General features: G+C 41.2%; 1 protein-coding gene across 3 annotated transcripts in view; it reads left to right on the top strand.

Annotated features, from left to right (window-relative positions):
• The window catches only part of LYN (LYN proto-oncogene, Src family tyrosine kinase), a 92383-nt gene that overhangs the window by 24344 nt on the left and 54668 nt on the right, over positions 1–13371 (top strand). For 2 of the 3 annotated variants that reach the window (XM_077810257.1, XM_077810255.1), the window contains exon 2: positions 11556–11692. In XM_077810257.1, coding sequence (XP_077666383.1) covers positions 11561–11692 — 132 coding nt within the window. In that variant the 5' untranslated portion in view covers positions 11556–11560. The remainder of the gene's footprint in view (positions 1–11555; positions 11693–13371) is intronic. The other variant, XM_077810256.1, reaches the window with a different exon arrangement.

Below are 13371 nucleotides of genomic sequence, written 5' to 3'. Positions count from 1 at the left end.
TTGTGAGCACTATAGCGCGCACATCTTTGCTGCTTTGTGTGTGATAGAGGTCTTCTGGTTTATAAATAGAAAGGATACAGTTTATTATATTTCACTTCCTGATTCACTAAATAATTCCCTGTCAATGCTATGTTCCCATGAACTGTTCTTTGCTCTGTTCCTTTTTAACTGCTAAAAACTCCAATTTCAGCAATCTTCAGTTGTCTTCCTCTGTGCAACATTGCTCAACTCCAGGTTATGCAAGTTTTAAAAAAATATTTAGCAGTCCAGTGGCTCCTTTTACCTTAGTAACACAGTGAAGGACAACCTTCCACTGTAAATATTTGATTAAGCTTTTTATGAGCAAATGAGTGATTTGCTAAGAATGATAAGACTATAGCTTGAATCTTTGTTTTCTACGCTTAGTTTTATCCATATGCTCCATGCTGTCTGGAAATACATAGTAAATTATCAGAGGGGTAGCCGTGTTAGTCTGTATCCACAAAAACAATGAGGAGTCCAGTGGCATTTTAAAGACTAACAGATTTATTTGGGCATAAGCTTTCGTGGGTAAAAACCTCCACTTCTTCAGATGCACAGTAACTTATGGTCCCTGCCCCAGACAGCTTACAATAAAAAGGCCCTATCTTGTTCCCAATGAAGTCAGTGTGAATTTTCCATGTGCACAGGATTGAACCATAAATGAAATGATACTGTTGAATAAACAGGAAGAAATTTGGTCTGCAATCTGTGCATATATCATTGGGAGATCATCATGGAAAAGTGAAGTGTTTAGATATTGTAGTGATGGGTTTTATGCAAGTATCATATGATCTAATAGATTTGTAATTTTAAAGGTGCATAACATTGGAATTTTGGATTTTGACTTGAGTGTAAGCAAGTTTAAGAAAATCCCATGGTACCTTCATAACTTATTTCTCAACCTATATAATCCTTTACTTTGATGGAGTTACACTAGGAATTAATACGTCCCATTGTTTTTGGCTGGCTCCAAATATATACGTATTAAAATATAATTTGGCTTTATCTCATTTTTCCCAGATAAAGATTAGGAAAAGTGCAAGAATTTTAGAAATGTTGTTATCAGAAGAGAGACCAGGTACAGTAATGGACTTCAGAAAGACGCTAACTCTCACGAAGGTTGCCAAGTGTCTGGTTTTTGACCGGAAAGTCCAGTTGAAAAGGGAACCTGGCAGTGTCTGGTCACCATGGGGCAGAGGGAGGCACCGGGTCATTAACCTGCACCAACTTCTGCTGAGCCGGCGTCGCCACCTCCTACCTGCAGGCAGGCACAGCTCCCGTGCCAGTCCTGGAGCAGATGGAGTCCTGCTGGGGGGTGGGGGAGAGAGAAGAGGTGGAGACGATCCAGTGACAAGTGGGGTGGGGGAAAGCAGCGAGTGATGGGGAGGGGGGAAGAGGAGTGGGTGGGGGGCAGGGCCTGGGGAAGATGCAGAGCAGGGGCGGGGCCTTGGGATGAAGAGGCGGGGTGGAAAGGCAGGGCCTCGGGGGGTCTGGTTTTCAGCCACTAGAAAGTTGGCAACCCTACTTCTCATGTCAGTGGGACTGATGTCACAGGCAAAAGATTCTTGGGACCAATTCAGATCTCATGTAAAATGGTGCAAATTCATTAATTTCAAGGGAGCAGCCCATATTTGCACCAAGTCTGAGTACGGGGCTCTGCCTGGTAAAGTCTGAGTAGAGTTCAGCCTTCACTAACACTTCACATGTTGAATGGACTGCTTGTGGGGAGGGGAGGAGGGGAGAAGCATGATATGGAAATGCAGTGCCCTTTAGTGTAATGTTCTGTGGTGCATGTGTGTCTGCCAGGTAAGGGATTGGATTAAAATGAGGAGGGAATATGAGGGTGGTGGGCTGGAATGAATAAGAATGAATTAAATAAAGAGGGGATTAAAATAGATGAGACTGGAAGTGAATAATATATGCATAAGGATTTCAGCAGAAAGTCAGTCAATGTTCCAGAGGCGATGTTCTGGAAACTAGTGTAAAAGGGAGATGCAGGAAAGGAAACAAGGTTAGGGTGAAGATTGACTCAAAGATTTCTGGGCTTGGGTGCCCAGGGAACGTCCTGAGTTAATGAGAATGGAATCAGAAACATGCAGTAGGCCATAAATCCTTTTTATGAGCCGTGGTGGAATATAGAATCATAGAAATGAAGGGCTGGAAAGGACCTTGAGAAATCATCTAGTCCAGCCCCCCGCGCTGAGGCAGGACCAAGTCAAGTTAGGCTGGGCAAACACCTGTCAGGGATGGTCTATTTCCAGTGATTCCACAATCTCTATTGGAAGCCTATTTCAGAATTTAACCACCCTTTTAGTCAGAAAGTTTTTCCTAATATCCAGCCTAAATCTCCCTTCCTGCATATTAAGCCTATTACTTGTTCTCCATGTCTGCTGAAGGTAGGACAAGAATTGATCACAGTCCTCTTTATAACAGCCCTTAATACAGGGTGGGCAAACTTTTTGGCCTGACGGCCACATCAGGATTCCAAACTGTATGGAGGATCGGGTAGGGAAGGCTGTGCCTCCCCAAACAGCCTGGTCCCCGCCCCCTCCCACTTCCTATCCCCTAACTGCCCACCTCAGAACTCCTGACCCATCCACCCCCCCCTGTTCTTTGTCCCCCTGATCGCCCCCTCCCGGGACCCACTGCCCCAACAGCCCCCCCTGGGATCCCACCTCCTATCCAACCCCCCCTGCTCCCTGTCCCCTGATTGCCCTGACCCCTATCCACACCCCTGCCCCCTGACAGGCCTCCCAGGACTCCCACGCCTATCCAACCACTCTCTGTCCCCTGACTGCCCCCCGGAACCTCCTGCCCCTTATCCAACCCTCCCGTTCCTCACCCCCTTACCATGCTGCTCAGAGTACCAGGACTGGCAGCCACGCCACCTGGCTGGAGCCAGCCATGCCGCCGCAGTCTAGAGCACCAGGGCAGGCCGGCGGCTCTCGCAGCTGCACTGCCCGTCAGGAGCTCGCAGCCCTGCCACCTAAAGCGCTGGCGGCATGGCGAGCTGAGGCTGCAGGGAGAGGGACAACAGGGGAGGGGCCGGGGGCTAGCATCCCTGGCCTGGAGCTCAAGAGCCAGGCATGATGGTCCCACGGGCTGGATGTGGCCCGCTGGCCGTAGTTTGCCCATCTCTGCCTTAATATATATGAAGGCTGTTGTCAGCTCCCTCATCAGTCTTCTCTTCTCAAGACTAAACTTGACATTTTTTAACCTTTCCTCATACATCAGGTTTTCTAAGCCTTTTATCATTTTTTGTTGTCCTCCTCTGGATTTCCTACAGTTTGTCCACATCTTTCCTAAAGTGTGGTGCAAGAATTGGACACAGTACTCCAGCTGAGGCCTCCCCAGTGCCAAGTGGAGCAGGACAATTACCTCCTCTGTCTTACATAGGATACTCCTGTTAATACACCCCAGAATATTAGCCTTTTCCACAAATGCACCATATCGTTGACTCATATTCATCAGATGCTTTTCCAGAAGGACTACTACATAGCCAGTTATTCCCCATTTTGTAGTTGTACATTTTATTCCCTCCCCCTCCCCCCAGCCCCAGTGGAGTACTTTGCAATGTCTTTATTGAATTTCATCTTGTTGAATTGAAACACATTCTCCAATTTGTCAAGGTCCTTTTGAATTCGAATCCTGTCCTCCTCCAAAGTTCTTGCAAGCCCTCTCAGCTTGGTGTCATCTGCATATTTTATAAGCATACTCTTCATTACCCAAGTCATTAATGAAAATATTGAATAGTGACACCTGCGGGACTGACACCTGCGGGACCCCACTAGAGAGAGACTCCCAGTTTGAAAGAGAACTATTCATAACTACTCTTTGAGTGTAGTCTTTCAACCAGTTGTGTACTCACCTTACAGTAACTTAATCTAGACTGCATTTCCCTAGTTTGCTTATGAGAATGTCATGTGGGATTGTGTGAAAATCTTTACTAAAATCAAGGATATCACAACTACTGCTTCCCCCATCATTCATTAGGCCAGGAACCCTGTCAAAGAGGGAAATTAGGTTGGTTTGGCATCATTTGCTCTTGACAAATCCATGCTGGCTATTCCTTATAACCCTATTATCCTCTCGGTGTTTACAAACTGTGTGTTTAACAGTTTGTTCCAGTATCTTTCCAGGGATCAAAGTTAGGCTGATTGGTCTATAATTTCCTGGGTCATCTTTGTTCCCCTTTTTAAAGATAGGTACTATGTTTGTTTGCTCTTCTCTTGTCCTCACGGACCTCACCCATTTTCCATGAGTTCTCAAAGATAATTGCTAACATTTTTGAGATTGCTTCAGCAAGCTCCTCAAGTATCCTAGGATGAATTTCATCACACCCTGCCGATTTGAATACATCTAAATATTCTTTAACCTGTTCTTTTCCTATTTTGGCTTGTGTTCCTTCCCCCTTCTTGTTAATATTAATTGTGTTGAGTATCTGGTCACCATTAACCCTTTTTTGCAAAGGCAAGCAAAATACGCATTAAATGTCTCCGTCTTCTTGATGTAATCTATTATTAGCTTTCCTTCCGTGCTAAGTAGAGGACCTACACTTTCCTTCATCTTTCTCTTGCTCATAACATATTTAAAGAACATCTTCTTGCACCTTTTATGGGAACTGGCTTGAATAAAACAAAAACCTAAATGTTTTTTAAGATTTGAATTCATGAACCCGCAAATTTACTCCCTCCCTATAGCCCCTCCACTCTACTAACATTCGTTCTTACCGTTGTGTTAGGCAGCAGGTTTAAAAGTACGCTGCCGGACCCAAGTAAATCTATGCTGAGCCCTAGTGCCTTGATTTAAATTTTTCTGTTGTGTTCTCTGGAGGCAGATATGCTACAGACTGCATCAAGTGACAGTGTACCAGAAGTGTGATACTTTTAGGGCCCTCAAAGATGGAAGTGAGCCCTTACTGTGTAGTTGGTCCTTATAACACAGGCAGGAGAGAGCTGCAGTACTGAAAAACAGGGTCCTAGAAATACTCTGGTAAGAGGAAGTGGTCTTTGCTAGACTGGACAGGAGAAAAAAGGTCACATGAACTGAATTTCCAAACCTTTTAAGGTTTTCCCATCGCTACTTTTGCCTAGAAAAGGAGGCTTCAATATTTGAATAAATCTCTTTTAGATGGTTATGATGGAGACACCAAGAAAACAAGGGTCATCACTGGAAAATTTTAAATCATGGTTGGTTTTTTTCAGAAAGACATACTCTAGTTCAAACTTGAATTAATTCAGGGAAGTCCTCTAGCCTGTTTTTATACAGGAGGTCAGACTGGAGAGTCAGGCAGCCTGGGGAGGCAGGCAGCCTGGGGAGGCAACTGGCCCAGTAGTCTTGAAGCCCTGGGCTCCCAGGCCTGGGGGCAGTCTGTATGGCAGGGCTGCCCAAGAGCCCTAGACCCTGGAAGCACATTGCAGGACTTCCAGGCTCCCAACTCTGTGGCAGAAAGGGGTTCCAAGCTCTGTGCTGCGGAACAAGGAGCCTTCATTCCGAGAACCCAGTTCTGGCTAGAGCCAATTCTCCCTAGGCTTTTGGGACTTCAAGGCACCTGGACGCACTGCAGGGAGCCAGAAAGCCCTGGCATGGTGAGGCTACCTGGAAATATGGATCCTGGAAACCTGGAGGACCCTGGCTCCAGTGCAGTATGAATGGTGGGACTCTCAAGCAGCACGCCACATGGGCTGGCAGGGAACCAGGCAGATTTCTGACCGAAATTCCCGTGATTCACTAAAATTCATTGAACCTGATTTGCTTTCATGAGACATTTTGGGTTTAATGAACCAACATTTTCCAAGAAAATTTTGTTTTGTTAGGAAATTTCCAACCAGCTCTATGTCTGGCCTTATAAACTCTGAAAAGAGAACAGAACAATCAGTGTAAAAAGCCACACTGAGAGAAAGTGGGATGAAAGTGGGAAAAGACTAGATAGAGAGATTTTGTTTTCAGTTTTCTAAGGGTATACTAATACAATTTAAAATTATAAAAAGATGCACTTACCTGTCACTTTAATATAACCTTTTTGGAATGTCCAAGGGGAAAAATAAGTTGTTTTCCATTCTAGATTCAGAGTTCTAAATGCAAAGCATTGCCCAATGATGACTTTTTGGATCTTGGATTTTAAAAAAACAACAACATTGTTCCTTCACAGCAGATTGCACAGTTAAGATATGAAATATAATTCACAAAAACAAATATTTTAGTCTCCTGCAACAGGCAGGCAGTAGAAATAACTATTTAGATTATTATAACTTTAAACAATAAAGAGTTATTCTACCATCTATAAAGCTTCCAATGACATATAAACGTCTTATTTGTACAGTAAGTATCCATATAAATAGACATTTATTAAGAGTTATCTATATCTTATCACAGCTTTGGGATTGTTTAGTCAGCTCCTTGAATAGTTACTATTAGGCAGTTTGCATACTGTATGTTAGTGCATTTACTAACTGGAGGATATTAATTTTATAACAACTTTTAAAAAGCTATTCTAAAAATATTTTAGTCAGTTTATACAAAGATTAAACTAAAACCACTCTAAGTGATTGAAAAATGTGTTGGGATTTGAGAAGCATTTTAGTAAAACGTGATTGGTTAAGAAAAGCCCAGGCATTCAAGTTGATTTAGGAAACAGTTGTTAACTCACAGCATAATTAATATGTATAACAAACATCACTAGAAGAGGCAACCATAAAAATATTGAAAAATGTGTAAGATATAGATGACTAAGATAGACAAGCACTTAGAGGAAGCAAAATATCACAGGCTACAGATGCGGTAGTGGATGGACCTGTAATGGTCATGTGATCTTCCACTATGCGTATTAGGCTAAAATATTTGTGGTTTTAGTTAAATTACATTGCTGGTACTGAAGCAAAAGGCAGATAGAACAGCTGTGTTTGTCAGAAGGACAGCAGCTTTTAAAATCCAAACAAGCACATTGTAAGCAGTTTCTGGTCCCTGATATCTACTTGAAATCAAAGAGGAAGCTAAGCAAAGAGAAGAGATAAAATATTACTGGGGTGAGATGATATGCTGGCAGATGATAATTGTCTTGAATTCTTTTTGAATCCTACATCTTTGCAGGCATCAAAAGAAAGGTTGGTGATTATGAAACAACCTATTGTTAGAGGAAGCTCATAGTTATCTTTGGTGTGTGTTTGAAAGACAGCAGTCATGTCTTTTAACTTCATTTTACCTTTTAGGCCACGTAATAAAATCAGATGCTTTTATTCAATGATAATTTAAGTCAAATTACTTAATTAGGTATCTGCTTATAGAAGTTATCCTCTCTTATATAGTTTCTTCTTATCTACATGTGGAGCATCTTTCATGTCTAAAAAAGTGGACAGGAAAATGGATTAAAAGCACTGATGAACAGTAACATCTCACCTATTGTAAAACATTGTGGGAATGAGAAACGTCTGTAAAGGGATTGAAAGTATTTCCTTTGTTGTACAAGTGATTCTTATCTCAGAAGAACAAATACTCTAATCTGTAACAATGTTGTACTTCTGAACAGCTGAAAGCTTATCAAATTCTCCTTTTAATACCAGGAAAAAAACACTTGCCTCTCACAAAAGATTAAATTTACCTGATGTTCATTGAGGTAAATGGGGAAAAAAGTCATGCAAATAAACATTTTACACTAAATGCAATATTCATGCATAAATCCACTTTCCCCATACTTTCTACAGAAATATACTATAACTTAAGAAATAGATATGCTTCATTCATTACATATTTCACTACTTTTTGAGTAATGTATTTTTACTGCGGTTGACTGTTTATATTTTAAGAGTTAAAAGATAATTGCGTAGTATCAATATTTTAAAATTCATCACTTTTAGCATATGGCTGGTCAAAATTTATCTTACAATGTCTGCTGTTAAGATTAGCTTTATGGAGTTTTTATTCTCATGCCATTCTAAGGACCTTCCTGCTCAGGTGCAAGAAGTCTGTTTGCTTTCAATGTATAATGTTTATCAGCTATAACATCTTGTTTAAAATTCCTATCTCAGCATCTTGACCATTTTAAATGTCTTGAACTCCATACGCAGTGATGCATAAAATACTGGGAATACCCATGGAAATACATGATCCCAAGGCCGTGGGAGAATTCATAGAAACTCTAATTTCACCGTTATAGTATCAGAATAAAATGCAATAAGTGGCAAAATTCCTAACATGTCTTTAATATTTTTCAGTTGCTTTATGTGAAATGAGGTTTTCAGAATCTTCATACACTTAATTAGAAATCCTGTGAATTAATTTGCCTGAAAGTTAAACGAGCACTTCATTTACCTTAATCTATTGCAGTTTTTTCAACTGCTTCTTTAGAAAGATTTGAGAGACTAATTAATAAAGGACAGGTAAAGGGCTCAATCCTATAAGGAACTGAAATCCAGATCCACAAAGGTATATAGGCTCCTAACTTCCATTGGACTGGAATTCTTTTGTGGATCTGGCCCAGGGTACCCCTAACTCCCACTGAAATCAATGGGAGTGAAGAGTGCTTAGCGCCTCTTTGGAGGCGATTAGTATCTTGCAGAATTGGACCCTCAATCTGTAACACATTTGTGTTCTAGTTTATCATTGCTAAAAGAATGAGGAGTACTTTTGGCACCTTAGAGACTAACAAATTTATTTGGGCATAAGCTTTCGTGGGCTAAAACCCACTTCATTGGATGCATGCAGTGGAAAATACAGTAGGAAGATAGATATACACAGAGAACATGAGAAAATGGGTGTTGCCATAGCAACTATAACAAGACTAATCAATTAAGGTGGGCTATTATCAGCAGGAGAAAAAAATCTTTTGTAGTGATCAGCAGGATGGTCCATTTCCAACAGTTGACAAGAAGGTGTGAGTAACAGCTGGGGAAAAATTAACATGGGGAAATAGTTTTTACTTTGTTTAATGACCCATCCACTCCCAGTCTTTATTCAAGCCTAATTTAATGGTGTCCAGTTTGCAAATTAATTCCAATTCTGCAGTTTCTCATTCGAGTCCGTTTTTGAAGTGTTTTTGTTGTAGTGCGACTTTTAGGTCTGTAATTGAGTGACCAGAGAGGTTGACGTGTTCTCTGACTGATTTTTGAATGTTATAATTCTTGATGTCTGATTTGTGTCCATTTAAAAAAAAAAAAAAAAAGGAATAAAGCTTATGCCCAAATAAATTTGTTAGTCTCTATAACAAACAAGTACTCCTCGTTCTTTTGACTGATACAGACTAACATGGCTACCACTCTGAATCTTATTGTTGCTATGAGTTTAATCTTGGATGATGCATCTGAAGTATATGTTACTAGGTGGCTGAAATTTAGTTGTTTGTGCAAAATATTCATCAAATGCTTTTACTGTCACCATTGTGAATGACACAATTACAACTAATGTTAACATCCTTTTTTAACTTTTGGGGGGATGGATCTTCAATCTCTCTTCTTTCCCCCTCCCACCGTAACATATATTTAAGGTCCCTGCATCACATTAATCCTTTCCATCTCCAGTGCATATAAGGCTCTGAACTGGGAGTCAGGGTTTCTTTTCCCTGCTCTGCTACTGATTAGTCTTTTTTAAATCAGTGGGTCTACTCACCTGCTTAAAGTTAGGGCATGTGCTTGACTACTTTCATGCCAGTTTTTTATGAGTCTTCAACTTCAGGTTGTGGTTTTGTAGGTGCAAAATTGTGGGCACAGGTGTTAGTTAACATGACTGAATACCTGATTTATTCTGGGTGCAATCAGGTAGTTAGACATCTAATAATCAGATATGCACACACAAACCCCAGCTTGCCTGCCCATCTGCATGTTTGTCATGTTCAAAAGTGCAAGTGAGTTTTGTATGCCCACAATTAATTGTGCCTGAAAACTTGGAGGGTGTTCTTAAATGTTGAAATCCTAAAAGCTTCTGTTAGTGTCTCAAATGAAAGACGATGTGTGTGTATATATATACACCATATGGAATTGGAGATTGGGGGGATTTCCAATGGAATTTTCACAAAGCAAAAATGAAAGCATTAGAGGTTTCCTATTGTAAGAAAAGATTCCAACAGAAATGTGGTCTCTCCATCTTACACTGGTGAGTGGAAATGCTGCAATCATTGATATGCCAGAACTGAAAACTGCACTCACTTTTCTTGTGGAATGAGGGCCCTTGGGCATTTTTGTTTTTAATTTAAGAGAACACAAGTGACTAGGTGATTTGGAGATCAATGAGCTCTCAATTGGTCACTGAACTTAATGTGCAATGACCAGTGAGTTTATTCATGGACACCCAAACTTTGATATCAAAGGGCCACATCTAATTTCCGCAAAACAGGGCAGACTGCAGCTACCCTCATCTTTAATGTAGAGGAAGAGGTGCAGCCCACAGAGACTATAGGTCCCAACATCAGGGCTGGCTCCAGGCAGCAGCGTTCCAAGCAGGTGCTTGGGGCGGCAGTTAGAAAGGGGTGGCAGTGTTTCCACGGCGGCGGCAATTCGGCGGCAGCTCCTCTGCCCCGCCGGCCGTGGCGGCAATTCGGCGGCAGCTTCTCCCATTTGCCGTCCGCAGCGGCACTTTTTTCCACTGCTTGGGGCGGCAAAAACTATAGAGCCGGCCCTGCCCAACATGCAGTGCTCCATCTTGACCTGGGTGGAAGGCTACAACTGGTGGGAGCATAACCTGTTGTGCTGTATTCCTTGAGGGCTGCCTCTCAGGCCAGGTCTACACTTGATAGCTGTATTGGTATAACTATGTTGGTTAGGGATGTGATTCTTATTATAAAATTATTTGTATTATAAAAATACATAAGCCCTATTGTGGATGCAGTTATACCACTGTAAAAGTGCCTTATAGGATATGGTGCCCTTGTGGTATGGAACAGTTATGGCACCTTTACACTGATATAACTGTATCCACACTAGGAGAGTTGTATCTCTTTAACCATATCAGTATTGTTAAAGAGGCACAACTTTCTAGTGTGGACAAGGCCTCTGTACTAAAGATGTGGGCAGACACGAGACCTGGTGTAGAATTCAATGGGCTGCTTCAGCTCCTCAGGCTGTGCTTTGGCCACCCCTGGTTTACTTGCATCTGTCGGTGCCCCAATCCCATTTCATAAGGCTGTTTGACATGTAAACACTTCTTTTTGGTGTCTTCAAGGCAAGTCCTGTGACAAATAAAGATAGTTACTGCCCTACAAAGGAGGAAGATAATTTGTTGCAGGTGCTTTCTCAAGAAATGCATAATTACTTGGGTGGATTAGCAGTTGGGTTCCAGTTACGTAGATACTAGCAGCTGTACCCAGACCGTCCTATCTTGAACTGACATAAGGACTACCTTGGTATAGAACGTATTGGGGGAACTACTAAAGCAGTGGTTCCCAACCACAGGTACATGTATCAATACTGATGCCTGAAGCTTTTGTAATTGATGCTCAGCTATTGTGAATGGAAAGAAAGTTTTTGTTACATAGTCAGATGATTGCATGAAAAGCTACTTGGTTATATAATAACACATTTTTGTTTAATACCTTTTTATTCCAACAGGAAATATGGGATGTATAAAATCAAAAAGAAAAGAGACTCTGCATGGAGATGGGCTAGATTTGAAGAACCAACCAGTACGTAAAACTGAACGAACTATTTATGTGAGGGATCCAACGTCCAATAAACAGCAAAGGCCAGTAAGTAGATAGTCTCAGGGGAGAATTCCAATAGCAAGATCAAAGCATGACTGGCATGATTTAAATTTAAATAAAAAACGCATGTAGAACCTAAAATTAATCATTTTTGTCTACAATTTTGCTTTGTAGTGCTGTGCAACCTTACCGTCAAAGGGTATGCCATATTTTAAAAAGCCCTTGGCGGTTTATTTCTCTGTAAATGTTGGCTCTGCCTTCTTTTTATAGAGAGCAAATACTCCCTGATGTGGTATGTTTGATGCTTTCAAGGAATGCTGAGTGACTCTGAGGAAGTCTGAAATAGTTTAGAAATAGTTCTAAAAGCAACAATATCTTAGAAGCGTTTTGCACTTTTAAGCTCATAAGAATTGTAGAGCATCAGAATTTCTTTATAAAAGCACCACCTCTTTATTTTTAATGTGTAGTTCTGCACTGATAAGGAGTGTACTGTTGCATGTTGTTCTAGTACAGCAAATCTTGACTTCTCACCTCTCTCCATAAGCATATGTGGACTGAAGGGCAGCAGAATGGATGCAATTCTGCTGTACAGGGCAGAGCAAGCCAATTGAAAACCCCTGTGTGCTGTGGAGCAGTGCTCTATCCACAGTAGTGAAGGCAGGCCACTGGTGTAACTCATGGGTCTGCTACCATGCAGGTCCACTAGTAAAACCCCGCTCCTGAGTAGGGGGAAACACAGCATCGTCTGCCAAGTATTTCTGCAGCCAGGAGGGGGAAGGATGCCATGAAATCTCCTGTGCAAAACCTTACAAGACGATCTTGTATAGAGGAGAAGATATGGACCTATATGCATTTTCCACCCTAAATTGGCAAAATATAAGGATTGTTACCGTCTGGATAAAAATGAAATAATTCCTTTTTCTCAGTTGCTTAGTCAGCAGTAAACATGTTTCCCCATATCTCCACTCAGTTGGCCAGATCCTCAGCTGGTGTCAACTGGCAGAATTCTCGGTAAAGCTATGCTGGTTTATACTAGCTGGGGTCTTGACCAGGTGTGTTTTATGAATGAAATCTCATGGACAGCAACACTGGAAAATTGCAGGCATAAGAAAATCAGATTCTGCAATTTTTTAATCGTTACATTTTTTTTGTTCCCCCCCCCCCCCCCGAATCAACTAAAAGTAAATATTTTTTATAGGGCTGTCAAGCGATTAAAAAAATTAATTGCGATTAATCACAGTTTTTATCACACTGTTAAACAATAAATTTTTGGTGGTTTTCTATATTTCAAATATAGGTGTGGGGCTCTGTCCTGTGGCTTCTGCCCCCCGCCGACAATGCTTGCCTCCCTGCTAAGTATGCGATCAAGGCATTAAAAAAAGTAATGCAATAATTTTTGTTTTCAGTTAATTGCAGGCGTTAATTGTAATTAATTGACAGCCCTAATATTATTTTTAGCTTTCTGAGGGCAGCTCCTCACTCTGATAATTATTGCTCTGTCGGCCTGTTAAAGTAGCTTTGTCAAAGGTCAGTGCAGCAACAGCAAAGCTGTGAATTTTCCACTTCGCTTTTCAGCTTGGTGCGGTGTGAGCTGATAAGTTCAAAGTCTAGTTGGGACTTCTTCAATGTTTACTTTATCATTTGCCTTTAAAATTGTCAGGAAAAATAGCCACATGCTTCTTTTTAATTAAAGTTTTGTGGATATTGTCTTAGAAATATTTAAG

Source organism: Eretmochelys imbricata, chromosome 2, assembly GCF_965152235.1.
Source record: "Eretmochelys imbricata isolate rEreImb1 chromosome 2, rEreImb1.hap1, whole genome shotgun sequence".
Lineage (NCBI taxonomy): Eukaryota > Metazoa > Chordata > Testudines > Cheloniidae > Eretmochelys > Eretmochelys imbricata.
This window is presented reverse-complemented; position numbering and strand designations above follow the sequence as displayed.